The sequence below is a fragment of the Cetorhinus maximus genome, chromosome 9 (assembly GCF_964194155.1).
Source record: "Cetorhinus maximus chromosome 9, sCetMax3.hap1.1, whole genome shotgun sequence".
Lineage (NCBI taxonomy): Eukaryota > Metazoa > Chordata > Chondrichthyes > Lamniformes > Cetorhinidae > Cetorhinus > Cetorhinus maximus.
The window spans coordinates 71,683,599-71,702,239 of NC_135887.1; the positions used below are offsets into that span (position 1 = coordinate 71,683,599).

The 18,641-nt window shown below is 42.3% G+C and overlaps 1 protein-coding gene across 1 annotated transcript in view; it reads left to right on the top strand.

Moving 5' to 3' along the window:
• pdhx (pyruvate dehydrogenase complex component X) overlaps positions 1–18,641 on the top strand; it is a 199,915-nt gene that overhangs the window by 116,247 nt on the left and 65,027 nt on the right. Inside the window, exon 6 of the mRNA XM_078548835.1 lies at positions 10,841–10,988. Within this exon, the coding sequence (XP_078404961.1) occupies positions 10,841–10,988 (148 nt within the window). The remainder of the gene's footprint in view (positions 1–10,840; positions 10,989–18,641) is intronic.

Sequence of the window (18,641 nt, forward strand, 5' to 3'; positions counted from 1 at the left end):
TCAAAACTGTGGTCAGAGGCTGGGAATTCTGAGGCAAGTAACTCACCTCCTAACTCCCCAAAGCCTGTCCACCATCTACACGGGCACAAGTCAGGAGTGTGATGGAATACCCTGCACTTGCCTGGAGGAGTGCAGCTCAAACAACACCAAGAAGCTCGACACCAGCCAGGTCAAAGCAGCCCACTTGATCAGCACCCCATCCACCATCTTAAAAATCACTTCCTCTACTACCAACGCACAGTGGCAACAGTGTGTACCATCTACAAGCTGCACTGCAGCAACTTGCCAAGGTTCCTTTGATAGCACCTTCTAAATCCGCAACCTCTACCACCTAGAAGAACAAAGGCAGTAGACGCATGAGAACACCATTACATGCAAGCTTCCCTTCAAGCCACACGCCATCCTGACTTGGAATTATATTGCTGTTCCTTCACTGTAGCTGGATCAAAATCCTGGAACACCCTAACATTGTACCTACACAAGATGGGCTGCAGCGGTTCAAGAAGGCAACTCACCACCACCTTTTCAAGAGCAATTAGGAATGGGCATCAAATGCTGGCCTAACTAGTGACGTCCAGATCCCATAAAAGAATAAAGAAAAAGCAATGAAAAGCTTGAAATACTCGACATGTATGGCAGCACCTGTGGAGAGAGAAAAGCAGTTAGTGTTTCTAGTCAATGACTTTTCAATAAGGTTCTGATTGATTATGAGAATGTGGAATGCACTGTCCCAGACTGTCGTTGGTACAAAAAATTTGTAATTTCAGAGTTTCTCAAGTTGGAAAGGTGAGTGAAGAATGGGGAAAGAAAAATAGGGATGAAGATGGTTACTGAGGTAGAGCTATGAAGGTTTGATGGTAAGAACAAAAACCGTCAAATTGACTGATAGGGAAACAGGGACCCAATAGAACCTATCAAGGCTTGGTACACCAGGATAATCACTTGAGATGTTTAAAACAGGGCTGAATACCGAGGAAGTTTAGAATTCTATCCATTGGAAATTAATGGGAAGCTGTTCGTTTATTGGAAATGAAAGGGAAGCTATTTGTTTATTGAAATTTGAAGCAGGCTATACTATTATTTGTACGAATTCAGTGGTTTGTTTTGTGCTGAATAAATTGAGATTTATGGAGTTTAGATGCTGGGCAATCAGTTAGTTCTAAGTGTGTGTTCAGATTGACCTCAGAAGTTCTGCAAAATTAGCATCCTGATTGAACTGTGAAGCCTGCTGGGGACTGGGTGGCCAATCAACCAAATAGAAGCAATTATCCAGTGATGTTTTACATACGAATTAGGAGCAGGAGTAGGCCACTTGGCTTTTCGAGCCTGCTGCGCCATTCAATAACATCATGGCTGATCTGATTGTAACCTGAACCCCACATTCCCACCTACCCCCAATAACCTATCACCCCCTTGCTTATCAAGAATCTATCTACCTCTGCCTTAAAAATATTCAAAGACTCTGCTTCCACTGCCTTTTGAGGAAGAGTGTTCCAAAGACACTCAATCCTCAGGGAAAGAAATTCTCATTTCTGTCCTAAATGGGCAACCCCTTATTTTCAAACAGTGACCCCTAGTACTAGATCCTCCCACAAGAGGAAACATCCTTTCTACATCCACTGTCAAGAACCTTCAGGATCTTATATGTTTCAATCAAGTTGTCCTTTTAAATCTGATATAAGGTCACCCCTGTTACAGCAACAGTAATGGTTGTTGGGAATACGGAGCTCCCGTTCGGTCAGCCAAAGGGGCAGATGTGAGCCTTATTGAGATCTTATCTAAGGCATGGAGGTGATCATTTGGGGAGAGTGCATATTTACTCTATCTCTAGAGTGAAAAGATGTGAATATCAAACTGTCTCATTTGGGATAACTGCAGAGTCTCGCTGAAACACAGTGTCCTGAAGCCAGAGAAATTGCACATATCTAAGGTATTTATCAAACCAAAAGTCTCTGATACAGCACCGTTTTATATAAAGCCTTACTTTTTGAAGACTAATCAGCTGGCTGTTGAGGGAATTGTAAGCACTCCACCACTTTTAAAATATTATTTTTGAAATTGTTACAGACAGGAGGGGGTTTAATTTAAACAGCCCTGATTTCTTCTCTCATCCCCTGTCTGTAAACAGAAAGGTGTTTTGATTTTAATTTTCCCTTTTATAACCAGTGGCATATTTCCCAACCTCTCAGCTTTGGTGTGATCTAATTTCTATTAATAACCCCACAGCAAACTCGAGATGGGATGAACTCAGAGTTTGGTTTATCTGCAGACATTCAGATGCAGGAGGAGGGTCACAACGTTGCCTCCTTTGCATTCATTAAGTAAAAGGGCAAAGACCACAGAGAAAATAATTGTTGCACGTGTGTGCAGAACCAAAATCCAATGGTGAATTCCTTCACAGAGGCTGGCAGGCTGAACTGATGATGGATAATTCACTTTTCCAGAGGTGATGACTTCCACGATGAGCTAGGCACACAGAGATGAATTATCTTGTAGGCAATGGTAATAGGTTCCAGCCGAAACAGTGTAGATGGGGCCAGCCATTCAAACTTGGCCATTGCCCCATTTTCTGTGCTGCTGCTAGGAAGATAGAAAGACAGCTGACTGAGCTTTGCAGCTCCACAAAGCAATATTGCTGGTTCTACCAGTTGTGGCTGGGGGGGCGGGGTGGAGGCCATGTCAATGACTCTCATCTCTCCAATTTGGCTTTGACAAAGGGTGTGTATCCCTTTGTCTGGATCCTTTGCCCTGGCTTATGAAATGTAGATGGCCTTTGTATCGTTCCCTTTGAATTTGGCCTCTGCAGCCCACAGGGTGTCGTTAGGATCCCTTCAGAGATAACGAGGTACAAATTTATTTGACACTCAGGGTCACAGACAGACATAGCTTCAGCCATTTTAAAAGCCTTTGCCCAGTTTAAAAGTTTTAGAAATTAGCCATAAGGATATATATTTTATAAAAATATAGAGTGTCTTAGCCCCCTAACAAAATACAGATAACCAATGTTAGAAATAAATACTTCACTGTAAGACCTTCTTCATCACTGTTAATACTAGCTCATGAAAATCCCAAAATCTAGTTGCCCTCATGACAGTCCCAATTTACACTAGCTCGTGACGGTCCTGACATACACTTGCTCATGATGGTCCCAATATGCACTGTCCCTTGACGGACCCAATATTTTTTTTTCATTCATGGGATGAGAGCATCGCTGGCAAGGCCAGTGTTTATTGCCCGTCCCTAATTGCCCCTGTTCAGAAGGATTTTAAGAGTCAACCACATTGCTGTGGGTCTGGAATCACATGTAGGCAGGACCAGGTAAGGATGGCAGATTTCCTTCCCTAAAGGACATTAGTGAACCAGATGGGTTTTTACGACAATCAACAACAGTTTCATGGTCACCATTAGACTTTAAATTCCAGATTTTTTATTGAATTCAAATTCCACCATCTGCCGTGGTGGGATTTGAACCTGGGTCCCCAGAACATTACCCTGGGTCTCTAGGTTACCAGTCCAGTGACAATACCACTACCACCTCCCCGCAAAGAAAACACTCTCCCGTGACTGTTCCGATCTACACCCTCCCGTGACGGTTCCGATCTACACCCTCCCGTGACGGTTCCGATCTACACCCTCCCGTGACGGTTCCGATCTACACCCTCCCGTGACGGTTCCGATCTACACTCTCCCGTGACGGTTCCGATCTACACCCTCCCATGACGGTTCCGATCTACACCCTCCCGTGACGGTTCCGATCTACACCCTCCCGTGACGGTTCCGATCTACACCCTCCCGTGACGGTTCCGATCTACACCCGTGACGGTTCCGATCTACACTCTCCCCTGACGGTTCCGATCTACACTCTCCCCTGACGGTTCCCATCTACACTCTCCCCTGACGGTTCCGATCTACACTCTCCCCTGACGATTCCGATCTACACTCTCCCCTGACGGTTCCGATCGACCCTCGCTGGCGGCGGTCCCGATCGACCCTCGCTGGCGGCGGTCCCGATCGACCCTCGCTGGCGGCGGTCCCGATCGACCCTCGCTGGCGGCGGTCCCGATCGACCCTCGCTGGCGGCGGTCCCGATCGACCCTCGCTGGCGGCGGCCCCGATCGACCCTAGCTGGCGGCGGCCCCGATCGACCCTCGCTGGCGGCGGCCCCGATCGACCCTCGCTGGCGGCGGCCCCGATCGACCCTCGCTGGCGGCGGCCCCGATCGACCCTCGCTGGCGGCGGCCCCGATCGACCCTCGCTGGCGGCGGCCCCGATCGACCCTCGCTGGCGGCGGCCCCGATCGACCCTCGCTGGCGGCGGCCCCGATCGACCCTCGCTGGCGGTGGCCCCGATACACATCAGCCTGTAAATATTTTATCAACACTAGCCTGCGAATGTCCTGATAGCGTCGGCCTGCAATTAAGTTGCTTAACCTTGAAGACCTCTTGTGACATTTTGTATACAACTCTCCTTATTACGTTTCCTTTATTTAAAATAATACTCTTCAGAAAGAAATTTTTTAGCATACTGTCTTTGCTCGTCTGGTGTTTCATTATGTGCCATTATGGTTAGAATCACTTCAGCAAATGATGCAACATTAAATTGTAAGGTAATTGGTATTATTGTATTGTGTGTTTGTAAACAAATGGAAAAATTACCAGACGGTATTCATAGAAATTACATGAGCTCACATTTTCTTAGTTTAATTCTGTAACATTTCCTAAAGTAACCCTACAGATGAACCTTCCACTCTCCTTAATTGCTCAGATATAATAATGTATTCCATTGATATGTTTGTGTTTGGCACTGTCAGTCCCAGCCAGGTTTGCATGCCAGATGAGGGCCCAAGGATGTTGTTTGACTGGAGCCCATGATCCTCACAACAGCTACATGAACTAAATATAACCAAGTGCAAGAAACCTGGAATTGTCATATCTGAGTAATTGCAGCAGTATTCACTGTAAGACAGCAATTAAACAGGATTGGAAAGTTGCTTTGAAGCTAAGATTTCTTTGAGAAGTACTTTTGAACGAAATGAGGTAATGGAGCTTGAAAAGAAAACAAAAACAGATTGCAAAAAAAAACAAAGATTTCCTTGATTCTGCCATTTAAAAATTGTTGCACGGTATCCTTGGTCCACTGACCTATAGAGATGTGCATCACTGCTGTCTGGTTTTATAGTTCTGCTGTATACAGTTTGTTAGCTCCTGGGACTATGCTGTAAAAGATCCTGAACCAGGACCATTTAGATCCCACACATGTTAGTTTGCGAATGACAAAACTGGTATAAAGATACTGTAGACACCATGACACTTCCAGCGAAGAAGGTTCCTCATTTCCATCAACAGAAAAAATGGATCATAAATTAAAATCAGTAGCATGTAAATGACAACACTTTAGTTACACTGCACCTTTCGTCAACGAATTTCAGACCTTTTCAATTTTGAAACAAAGGTACCACTTGAATAATTTGATTGAATTTTTTGAGAAGGTAACAAGGCAGGGGGATGGGATCCCAAGGAGGATCATTGAGGGAAGTACATTTGATGTAGTCTGTATGCACTAAAGCCAGGCTTTTGACATGGCAGATGTGTCAGAAAAGAAAGGTTCCATGGTATCCAAGGGAAAGTGGTGAGTTGGATCCAAAATTGGCTCAGTGGCAGGAAGCAAGATGTAATGGTCGATGGATGCTGTGACTGGAAGGCAGTTTTCATTGAGGTTGCACAGGGTTCAGTACTAGGCTCCTTGCTTTTTGTGGCATATATCAGTGATTTAGACTTAAATGTACGGGGCACATTTAAAAAATTAGCAGATGATACAAAAATTGGTCATGTGGTTGATAGTGAGGAAGAAAGCTGTAGCCTACAGGAAATTATTAATAGACAATGGTCAGATGGGCAGAAAAGTAGCAAATGAAATTCAATCTGGAAAAATGTGAGGTAATGCATTTGGAGAGAGCAAACAAGACAAAGAAATACATAATCAATGGTAGGATACTGAGAAATGTAGAGGAACTGAGGGGCCGCGGAGTACATATCCACAGGTCCCTGAATGTAGCAGGGTAAGTAGATAAGGTGGTTAAAAGGACACACAGGATACTTTCCTTTATTAGTGAAAAAATTTAATATAAGAGCAAGAAGGTAATGCTTGAACTGTATTAAAAAAAACTAGTTAGGTCATAGTTAAAGTACTGCGTACAGTTCTGGTCACTGCAATACAGGAAGGGTGTGATTGCACTCAAAATAATACAAAGGAGACTTACGAGATTTTGCCAGTAAATAAGAATTTTAGCTGTGAGTAAAGATTGGATAGACAGGGGTTATTTTCTTTAGAAGAAAGGAAGCTGAAGGAAGATTTAATTGAGATGTATAAAATTGAGGGGTCTAGATAGAGTGGATAAGAGGGACCTATTTCCCTTAGTAGGGAGGTCAATAACTAGGGGGCAAAGCAGTATTGGTAGGAGTTGAGAATTTTTTCTTCCAGATGGTGGTGGGGAATTGGGTCTGGTAAGAATTGGTAAGTGGGATTAAGTTGGAGAGCTCTTTTTTGGCCAACACAAATGTGCCAGATGCCCTACTGTGCCTTAAATTTTCTATATTTCTAAAAATATTTTGGACTGTGTAGCACCCAACTTACAGTATTCAATATAGATAGATGTGTGAAATGCCTGCCTCATAGTATAACAGGCACAGATGCAAGATGGCAAGGAGCTTTCCATTTTCCAGATGCAGGGTAACACTCAGTCTCAATGGATGACAAGTTGCTGAGGTCTTCAGGGGTTGTTTTAAATCAGGATAGTCAAGCAATTTATCAACTCAACCATGCAATACTCTAAAATGTGCTCCGTAGTGGAACTATTTTCTAAGAACATTGTAATGATGCATTTTAACTTCCAGTATTGCTCTGCCTGCAAAGTGAACTTGTATATTTTAATATTTTATTTTCATGATACATTGATAAAGATTGCACAGTGTCCATCAAATGCCATGACGTTTCCAACATTCTTTACACCTGTGTAGCATAGCTTTTGTGGAGTAAGTAAGTACCTTGGTCTGGCACGAGTGAACTCATGTTCAGCATCAAAATGCTGTGAAGATCTGTCCTGGTGATGCTTCAGAACATCCTTTCCTGTGAAAAAGCTGAATAGAACCCAAAGGAATATTAATATTACTTCACCATATTAGAGAAAACAAATAAATAGTAACAGGATTATATTTTCTGAGAGTAAAATGTTAAGTGAGTACCATGAATAGAAAGTTTTTCATTTTTCATCAATAACATCTAATAAAATCAGAAAATGCTGGAAATCTTCAGCAGGTCTGGGAACAGACTTAACATTTCAGGTCAATGACCTTTCAGCAGAACTAGAAGAAGTTAAGATGTAATCGGCTTTAGACAGTTAAATGGGGGAAGGTGGGAAAACAGCGCAAAAGATAAGGCCTGTGATAGGGTGGAAGGCAAGAAACATTAAACAAAAAAGGGATGATGGTGCAAATCTATAAGGCCTGTGATAGGGTGGAAGGCAAGAAACATTAAACAAAAAAGGGATGATGGTGCAAATCTATAAGGTACGGTAACGGGACAAGTAAAGAGACAAAAGATGTATCTAGAGGGGATGTGAATGGCAGAACCATAAACTCTTGTCACAGTGAAAAAAAGGAAGAGAAACACATGAATAAAGCCAAAATCAGCAAAGAAAAAGGAAACAAAATAGGTACAAAGGTTATGATCAAAAATTGTTAAACTCAGTTATGGTCCCAGAAGATTATAAAGTGCTCTCAGAATGCAGAACTTCTCCTTTAACTTGACTCACTTTCCCCAAATAAAAGGTGTCAATAAGAGTACCTGCATGGGTCTTAGCCATGCCTCCTTTTTTCTGGAGTATATGGAACATTCTTTGATCCTGTCCTACTCAGGCCCGCTCCCTTCCTCACTTCTTTATCTGGTATATTGATGACTCTGTCAGTGCAGTTTTATGCCCTTGCCCTGAAGTAGAAAATTTTGTCAACTTTGCTTTCACTTTCTATCCTTGTCTCAGCTTCAAAATGTCCATCTCCAACTCTTCTCTTCTTTGACTTCTCTGTTTTCATTTCAATCAATGGGTATTTATTATAAGCCCACTGACTCCAACAGCTACCTTGCCTACACTTGCTCACACCCCATCCCCTCTAAGAATTCCAAGTTTCTCCATCACTTTTGCATTTGTTTTGATGGTGCTATCTTCCATGTTAGCATTTCCATATGGCTTCCTTTCTCCTCAACTGAGGATTGCCCCCCCCTACCCTGAACCCACAACACTGGTTGACAGGACCCTTGACCATGTCCATTCCATATCCTGCACTTCTGTTCTCACCTCTTCCCTAGGTCCTGAGCACTCCTTCCACATGAAACTGTATTTGCTGCTCACAAAATGGTGGTCTCTACACTGAGGAGTCCAAACTCAGATTGAGTGACCATTTTGCGGAACACCCCCATTCAGCCCGCAAAGTGACCCCAAGCTTGGAGTCATTTGTCATTTTAATTCTTCACCTTGCTCACACTCTGAACCTTTTCTGTCTTAGGCTTCCAGAGTCTTGTAATGAAACTCAACACAAGCTCAAGGAATTGTACCTGATCTTCTGATTAGACACTTTCAAGTCTCACAGGCTCAACATTGTGTTCAACAGTTCTGGGTCATAATCTCTGCCCCCAAATTATTTCTTTATCTTTGCAAGCCTTGGTTTTTTTCTCCCTTTCACCCTCTTTTTTTTGCTTTCATTTGGCAACTCTTCACGGTTCTGCCATTCACACCTCCTCTAGGCACATCTTTTGTTTCTCTACTTATTTCATTGCCATTCCATTTGGCCTTCCATCATGAGCTCTTTTGTCATTTAACCCTGTCATAGTTCTTCCCTTTTATTCTGTACCTATTGTATCTTAACTTCTCCCAGTTGTGATGAAAGGTCATCGACCTGAAATGTTAACTCTATTTATCTCTCCACAGACATTGCTGGATCTGCTGAGCAATTCCAGCATTTTCTGTTTTTATTTCAAATTTCCAGCATCTACAGTATTTTGCTTTTTCAGTAACATCTCTCGCCTTGAACACAAAATTCACCCTAATTTTTTGAAATTAGAAAGGAATTGCCCAGTATAAAAACTGCACTGCATTGGTACGCTTTCCAATAGCCTCAATATCTGCTCAGAAATACAGGGTTCCCGGGCCTCTGATAATGGCAGTATGTACCTGGCCAATTTTCTTTATTCTCTAAATGTCGGCATCACTGGCAAAGCCTCATTTTTTGCCCATCCCTTGTTTATATAACCGAATGACTTTCTAGACCAGTTGAAAGGGCACTAAGAATAGTATGGGACAGGAGCCATGTGTGAACCAGGCTGGTTAGGGGTGGCAGATTGCCTGACAAGTGGCATTAACTGCTGAATGTACAAACAGTGTATTGGAATGAAGAAAGTACAAAATAATATTTACCCCTTACATTTACCAAACTTATGTCTTGTTTAGCTTTTACCTTCTGATTGGAGTTCTGTGCTTTTAAAACAAAATACCAAAAATATTTTGGAAAATAGCATATAAAAATATATACTAAAATGCACATATGGCAAGTTGCAAAGTTTTATTAAGATTCTTCAATAACCCATTGACTTGAGTTATCTGGAAAAAACAACACTATGTACAGCTCTGCATTCAGATTAATGTGGAGTTATGTTTGAAGTTTGCTTTTTCTTGCATCTTGACTAAACAAATTATTTCTGATATCATTTGGGTTTTTTTTTATTTATTTAAGTTTTTTGTCATTTCTCTATATCCCCATATTAGTTGGGAAGGTGAGATATACTTGCAGGGTACAGTCGGAATCAGTCTGAGTCTAGGGAACTGAAAAGTAATTTATACTGTTGATTATCTTGGACAGATGGGATTGTGTGGTTTAAATTAAGCGGAATTATTGTCAGGGCTGAACAAAGTCACTGAAGATTCAAATCTGGACCCTAGATTTGACCCTATATTTTCCATTATTAAAATCAGATTTTAAATTTAGAAAAAATCCGACTTCAGATTTGTCAAAGGTGCAGTCAGGTAACTTGATGAAATATGTCTGCATCTCATATTTAGTTGACATGGCCAAATTCAAGTACATCCCAGTATAAGTGATTAACATGGTTCTGAACACTGGTATCTTTCAATCCTACCAGCAGGGCATAGCCCAGAGCTTAAGGGCTGTATGCACTGAAACAATGGAAATCTTCTTGGCACTAACTTTCACACTGCCGATCTAAGTTGGAGTACCAGAAGATCATGGGCTAAAGCCCGGTTCCATGACTTGAACACATAATCTAGCTGGCTGTGGCATTTTTTGGATGAAAGGTGCCACCTAGTTGTTTAGATGGATGTACAGGTTATAATGGACATATTTCGAAGAACAGAATTCTATGGGTGTCTTGGTCAACATTCATCCCCAGTCAGCGCCGCCAAAACAGATCAGCTGATCACTCACCTCAATGCTGTCAGTAGGAGCTTGCTAGGTGCAATTTGACAACCTTTTTTTTTTCATTCCGTCATGGGATTTGAGCATCTCTGGCGAGACCAGCATTTATTATCCATCCCTAATTACCCATGAGAAGATGTGGTGAGCCACCTTCTTGAATATGATCGAATGGTTTGCTAGGCCATTTCAGAGGACTATTAAGAGTCAGCCACCTTGCCTACTTAACAACAGTGACTACACTCCAAGTAATTTATTGGCTTTTGAAGCATTTTGGACCATCCTGTTGATATGAGATGTGTTGAATAAATGCAAGTTATTTATTTCATTTGGCAATTTACATTGTTTCCTATTGCTTGCAGGGCACATTTACTGAAATCCCAGCTAGTAACATTCGGCAAGTCATTGCACGGAGACTAACAGAGTCCAAGACCACCATCCCTCATTCATATGCCAGTATTGACTGTAATATCGAACAAGTCTTAAAGATGAGGAAGCAACTAGCCAAAGGTGGGTTTTGCTTTTAATCTGACATTACTGTCAGAAAGACCTGTTTCATTTTTCACATGTTCCCCCACAGCCACCTGACACTAATGCTGTAAGTGTAAAGCAAAAACAGAAATCTCTCAGATCAGGAAATGTGTGGAAGGGAAAGTTAGGTTAACATATTGCACAGGACTCACCATCAGCAAAGTCATTCAGTTATATAAACGAGGATGGGCAAAAAATGAGGCTTTGCCAGTAATGGCCACATTTAGAGAACAAAGAAAATTGGCCAGGTACACACTGCCATTATCAGAGGGCAGAGAACTAGTTTTTCTCCTTCAAAAACTGAATACTGTGCATCACCATTTTCTATTTTCTATTTAGCGACACAGGTGCTTAAAAGAATGATTTCACCAACCAAACAATCTAGGACATTTTCTCAGCTTTAACATTACAACCATAGTGTGATATATACAGTTTATGCTGTCATCAGGAACGCCATTGACCATAAGGGGACAGATTTTTTCTTACTTTACCTTTCACTTTCTCTCTCCCTCTTGATCCAGCGATAACGCTACAGCAAAGGAAACTGGGCATTTGGGACCTGAGTGGGCAGCCAACAGGGTATCTCTTTAATCAATGACATTTAATGATTGGGAAATAACAGAGGAAGGACTCAGAACGAGGATAAATTAGATTGGGTGAATTCAATATCACATCAGAAAGTATAATGAGGTACAGGAAGAGGGAGAAAAGAGGGAATTAAATATTGGATTAAGAGAAAGAAAGAAAAACTAATTTTAAAAAAATAGCACCTTGCATTGTTACTATAGCACTTAGGCTGGTAATTACTAGCTCTACATTTTTGCAGCAGATTTAGTTTGTATCTGCTGCAAAGAACAGCAACTTCACACCATTCAGTGTACATTAATGGTGAAGCAGACAACAAAATGCCATCTTCACAAAACTAATGGCAAAGCGGCGCAACTCTGACAGCAACATTTGTGCATTCGCATTTAGCCAGAATTTGCCCTATGCTTCAAGTTGCTGTACCACTTATGCATAAATAACGATGAGCACCATAGCCTCTCCTGCTATTTTGAGAGCAACTTGGCGGGGGAGATGGTGGCATAATGATAATGTTGTTGGTCTAGTAATCCAGAGGCCCAGGCCAATGCTCAGGGGACATGGGTTCAAAACCCACCATGGCAGCTGGTGGAATTTGAATTCAGTTAATAAATCTGGAATTATAAAGCTGGTCTCAGTTTGCAGCAGATTTAGTTTGTATCTACTGCAAAGAACAGCAACTTCACATCATTCAATGCACATCAATGGTGAAGCAGACAACAAATGCCATCTTCAGTAATGGTAACCATGAAACTATCATCGTAAAAACCCATCTGGGTTCACTAATGTCCTTTAGTCCTTACCTGGCCTGGCCTACATGTGACTCAGATCCACAGCAATGTGGTTGAATCTTAACTGTTCCCTGAAATAGCCTAGCAAGGTCAGTTCAAGGGCAATTTGGGTTGGGCAACAAATGCTGGCCTTGCCAGCGATGCCCACATCCCATGAGAGAACAAAAAAAAACAATTTATCTTGCAGAGAGTAGCTAAATCTCAAGTGTACAATGACCACCTGAACTTTGAGCGTTTGGTGCAGATTGGCATCTAATTCACTTGATGAGATAGATGACAGTTTGTTCGTTAGTCATTAACCATTATTCTCTGCATGAGTGACATGTAATAAATTGAATGTTGCACATTTTTATGACAGGAACATTATATCATTTAAGATCCAGGAAACCCATTCAAATGGAATCACTGCTTAAAGATTTTGTTAAAATGGCAAGAGATTCCTTATTCTATACAGTGTAACAAGAATAACTGGGAGCACAGTGATACAAGTATCTGGCTCAATATTTACTATTGTGAGAATTTACTTCAGAGGGCCAGCTTGTTGGAATTTGAGCAGAGGATATTTGGGTCAGGGAGGAAGGTTTTCTGAGTTTTTTTCTGCAAATGTACTGCAATACATAAGAGCCCTGTAGTTTCAACTCTGGGTCTTGGGTTTGAATGTACCTCAGACAAGTAAGTAAAAGTTGCTTCTCTTTGGCTTCATGTTCGGGTGTTTTATTCAGTTTCCAATGGGTTTAAGTTGGCAACGCAAAATACCGTATAAGTTGGTTTCAACTGATGGGTATGACTAAAGTAGTCTCTTGCTCCTTCCATTAAGCTTTTCAGCCAAATTGCTCATAATTACAACCTCAACAAAAAATTTGTAAATACATATTTTTAGCCACACAACACATTGGACAAAAGTGTAGAAAAGAGGTGGCCAGTGGTTGATATCCATTTATCGAATCAGGCAGTGGAAGACACTCTTCATGCAGCTCCTAAGTACAGGCTTCAGTGAGCATCGCCTGCTCTCAATTCATTCTGAGGCTTGTCCTGGTTTACTCTTAAAGGGACCTGCATTTCTAACATTGTCAGCCAGGAAAGGATTTATACCAAACAACGTACGTTTAGAGGTTGTCCAAAATTGTATCATTGTGCTCCCACGTATTCTTGTTATGCTGCATAGACTAAGAATCTCTTACCATTTTAATCAAATCTTTAAGCAGTAATTCGATTTGAATCAGTTGCCTGGATCTTAAATTATATAATGTTCCTGTCACAAAACAGTGTACCGCTCATTTTATTATGCAGCACTAATGGATATGGGGTAGTGACTGACTACCAGACTAATCTATCACACAAAAGAATTAGATGCCAATCTGCACCAAAAGCTGAAAGTTCAGGTTGTTGTAGCTACTGTCTGCAAGATAAATTGGTCGTGCCAAAATATTTCAAGTTTATTGAGTGATCATCTAGAGCCATCAACAGAAAACGAGAGTCAGCAGAAATTGAGAGACTTCAATGTATCTCGGGCTTATGTGATTCTCATAACTGCATGAACAGCATTTGTGCCACTCATGAATCATATCGTCTCAACTTGCTTGAGAAGTGCAGAAAGTATGCCACTGTTCCACACAGCGTGCCTTTTATGAATAGTATAATTTTATTTCTAGGGGAATATGTGCACTACCATTCAGTTGTTACAGACCGATTATCACATCCCTCACCTGAAATGTTGTTGCAGTCAAAGGCATGCTGCTATTGTGCAATATTTCCATTGGCTTGGACCCCTGGTTAGGAGGTAATGCTTTCATTGAATCTCATTCACTAGCTCAGCCAAGACTATAGCTTACCCTCAGAGTGCTGAATGTCTTCTTCAGGTCAAAGCCGTCAGTTTCTACTGTGCTGTTGTTTAGACTGCACAAAAGTTTACTGCAGTTTTCCTTTCTTTTCTTTACAACTGGCAACTTTTAAAATCTTATATTAGCTTTGCAGGTAAAATGCTCAATAAGATAAGTAACTCTTTACCAAAGGGATTCAATCAAAGGGAATCAGACAAGGCAGTAACTTCACTACAAACTCGAAGAGTGTGTGCAAATTCTGCTTACCATGTGTGATGTTTCAGCACTTTTTCCCCTGCTTAGTCAACTCAAGTTACTTTAATTTGTGAGAAATCAATGCATGTAGTTCTCTGGAAAATTAAGATGCCCTTTCCCTTCCCCACATTCACAAAGTACAAATACATTCTTCCAGCTGAAGCAACTTGCAGATCTCTAGCAAGTTTAACTGCATACATGTTGATGTGGACAGGGTAAAGTTCTGTGTTATTTGTTTAGTGACTTTATTTGTATCCTGAGGTTCTCAGCTTTAAATCTGAGAAGAGAGTTCATGTTCTGAACCTGGGCCCATGCCAGAAGCAGGAGCACTGTTTTATCTGGAAAAAGGAATCCTATATTTCTATTTAAATCTGACTCCTTTGTCATTATCAAAGTAATTATTATAATCTTGCCAAACCTAAAAGCAAAATAATGATTGTGCCATGGTGTATTATATAACAAAAATCTAATGGCATGTCATGAGTTCACTGAAGACTGGGTTTACAAAAGGTTGTGCCATCTTTATGACTGCCTGTCTAATATTTCACCTAAGTTAAAGTATTGCAATTTCTAAGAGCCAAATCAGTTTGAATAATGTCCCCTCCCCTTTCTCATCACAGAATGTGGGAGGGAAATCAAAATGACTTGTCTCACGGAGACTTTCCTGCTGGCAGCTCAAGTTTACTCATGGTCGCAGCTGTCACAGACCTTTGGAGCTTCAGGCATATCGAATAAGCAAATTTAAATATTTTCAATCCTCACCTTTCTCTCCCTGGTCCTCTCAAGGAAAGGAAAAGAAACCAAAATAGTTTCCCATGTAGATCCAATTAAACAGTTTCAGAGGCTCCAATCAAGAAATTAATCAGGCTCCTGTGTCATATGATCTCATCTGTGTTGCCAAATCCAGGTCTACAGCTGTTGGCCATTTGCCGAGTACCTGCGCTGGGACTTCAGCAGTACCTGTACAGGACCATTTTAATATTTTACCTGCACCACTAATCCTTCCCACACAATGCAATAAAATACAGGCTGCGAAGGACCATAGCATTAGAATGTAACACAGCATATTCAAAATATCCAGATAATAAAGATTGTGTCTGAACATGGATGGCATGGTCCTTGCACGTCCCCTCTCGAATATGTCCTGTAGACTGAACTACAATCTCAATTTAAAGGAATTGCTAAGATTATGTTAGTTCAAGTGTTCTAATAGGATTTAATACTGGAGTCATTGGTTTCTCATAGAGTCTAGACAAGCTGTTTTGTTTCATGTCCTTTTACGAGCATTGAGAGGTATCAGAGAGCCAAGTTAATCCTTCTGCTGATGAATAATCTTAACATTGTTTTTTAGTGTTCATGTTTTTCTTCATTATACTCGTCAGTAATTTTGACTCATTTCTAATATTGAATATTGCATAACTGATTAACAACTTGAATTTATATTGCATCTTTAATGAAGAGAAACATCCCATAGAGCTTTATACAGCTGTAAGAAAACCAATCAGGATTAAAAGAAAGTAGCGTTGAGGCCAGCTGAAGGGATAATTATACATCAGACAAACGGCATCTGTATAACAACAACAAGTCATGTGTCCAGTATGTGATGTGATACCACGTTCATACACAACAGTGATCCTGGGGGAACCACTGTTTGTGAAATGAAATGGCAGCACTTTCATTTTGTAAAGTTTTGTTTATTGTAACTGTTGCAGTTTTGAGTATTTAGTTTTGTTTCTTAATAGCAGACCTTGTCCCTAGGAATTGGGAGCCTGTACCTTTACTATACTTTTGTAGGCACTTAAGGATTATTAATAACCCGACTTGAACCAGACTGCATGCTAGATTTGATAAGAGATCCACACTTCACTTCCAACCCTCTTCAAAATAAGTATTGTCTCATGGAAAACAATAATATCTTTATGCCTTAATAGTGAGGTTAATAGGCCATGCAAAAAGCAAACCAAGCACTATTTCCGAAGGTTTATTTCCGAAAGGATAGAATTGAAAAACAGAGAAGCTATGCTGAACTTAGAAAAATCCTTGGTTAGGCCACACTCAGATACAGTGTACACCATATTGTATTGTAAGAAGGATATAGTGGCACTCGGGAGTGTGTAAAAATGATGTACAAAGATGATAGCAAAATTGTGAGGTTATACCTTTCAGGAAATGATGAGTAAGTTACATCTCTTTAAGAATAGGTAGTAAAATGGGAAAACACATGAGACCAGAGTCAGAGGAACAGTGTTTGGGAACTGATGTAGGGCTGGAGCAGCCTGTAGCAATAAGGCACCGTGAGGCTGTTTTGTGGGGGGGGTTATTTTTCAAGAAAAGGACAGTGATTTTAAATTTTAGGCTTTGCAGGATGAACAACCAATGTCAGGGACAATCTGGATGATGGGTAAGTTGGACGTTGTATAGGACAGGACACAGGCAGCAGAGTTTGAAGAAGTTAGTGTTTATGTAGAGTAAAGAATAGCAAAGTGGAGTCATTGAGTATGGAGGTGACAGTAGGTATAAGGGTTTCTATGGCGCAGTGAGTCAGATTTCAGTGGCGTAGTGATAGAACAGAGGCAGGCAATGTTGCAGAGGTGGGAATGAGTGGTCGGTGTATAGAAAGGATATGGGAATAGAGATGACATTTTAACATGTCTCTTTCTCTCGTTTTGATGGTATATCCTTGCCAAGAGCCAGGCTGCTGAGCACTGCACTGCTAGGCTCCGGGCTGCGCTGGAGACAGCCTGCTGACTCCACTGTCTTGTTGGCTTTGATGACCTTGGCAGTCGTCCTATGACCAGTTGACCCTGTGCTGGCCCCACCTGGGAAGGAGCGGCCAGTGCCACTGCTGACATCCCCCCAGTCGCCGCAGCCTCATCAGATGCCACGGTCACTGGAAGAGAGGCGCAGGAGCTGCTGCTGTCACCCAGAGCGCCCTGAGAGGAGCCCGCAGAGACGACAGACAGCTCATGTGCCAATGTGAGGTTGCTCTGGACCTCCCTGCTCACCATTGATGGAAGGGCATCTAGCTGGGATACTGGGTGCATCATCCATCTTCCACACAGGCACTGACCACCTGAGGTCAGTGCCTGTGTGAGGGCTTGCAGGTCCGAGTGCAATCCCAGGAACTCCTCATTCTGTCCCTGGAGCAGCCTCTCCATGAGAGTCGCCACTTTCTCATTGGAGGAGGCAGTGCACCCAGCCATGAGCACCAACGGAGTGCTCATGCTCCGCATGGACTCCTCTATAACGGAGACCACGGCACGCACCCTCATGGATCTCAGCCTGATCCTCCCGCACATCTCGCTGGATATCCAGCATCTGCCGCCTAATGGACGACTCCAGAGGCTCATCATCTGCCTTCGACTGAGTGTCATCCTGGTCTCCAGCGGTCCTCCGACTGCCGGCACCCTGGGCACTCTCTGCCTCTGCCTACACCTCAAGCAAGTGTGAAGTGCCCTCACCACTGTGCACTGACATTCTAACTGAAGATCTAACGCCCACCAAGGTGCTGGTAACTGTGCTGGTGCGGGTGTGACGCAGGTGCACCTGGAGTCTGGCAGTCCTCTAGCGTCAGGAGTGCCTCTTCGGCACCCTGTGATTGGGTGCGTAGTGGCAAACCTAAGGGAGAACAACATGTCACTAGTTTAAGTAGCCACACTGTCAATGTGCATGCAGGGCACCCTGGTGAGACAATGGAGATCTGCATCATGGTGCCCTCGTCGTTCAGTGATCAATGGGGAATCCAGTTTTGAGGTTCCCATCAATGATGAGGCTACACAGGAATGTTTGCAACATCCAAAATTCTCACCTCTGTGCACTGCACTCTTACCTTCGTCTGAGACCCCAGCCTCTTCATGGCCAGTTGACCGAGGTGCCTGGCACCTCTCCAGCTCCAACGTGTCCTCTCGTATCTGGTTAGGATTGGGAGGTTAGCGGGGCCTCCGCCGGTCTGCAACCTCTCAATGTTGTTATGGGCTGTCTTCTCCTGAAAGGACAGAGGAGCATTGATTAGTCCACTCTCTACCTACAGCACCATTGCAGCCTGGCCAACCCCACCTGAGGAACACCTTGCAGGGCACATCCAAGTCGTGGCCTCGATCCACAAGGCACTCAGCCCAAGCAGACAGGGCTCACCCCCTTGGCCAGATCCAGTGTCATAGACAATTGGCACTCAGACTTTAACA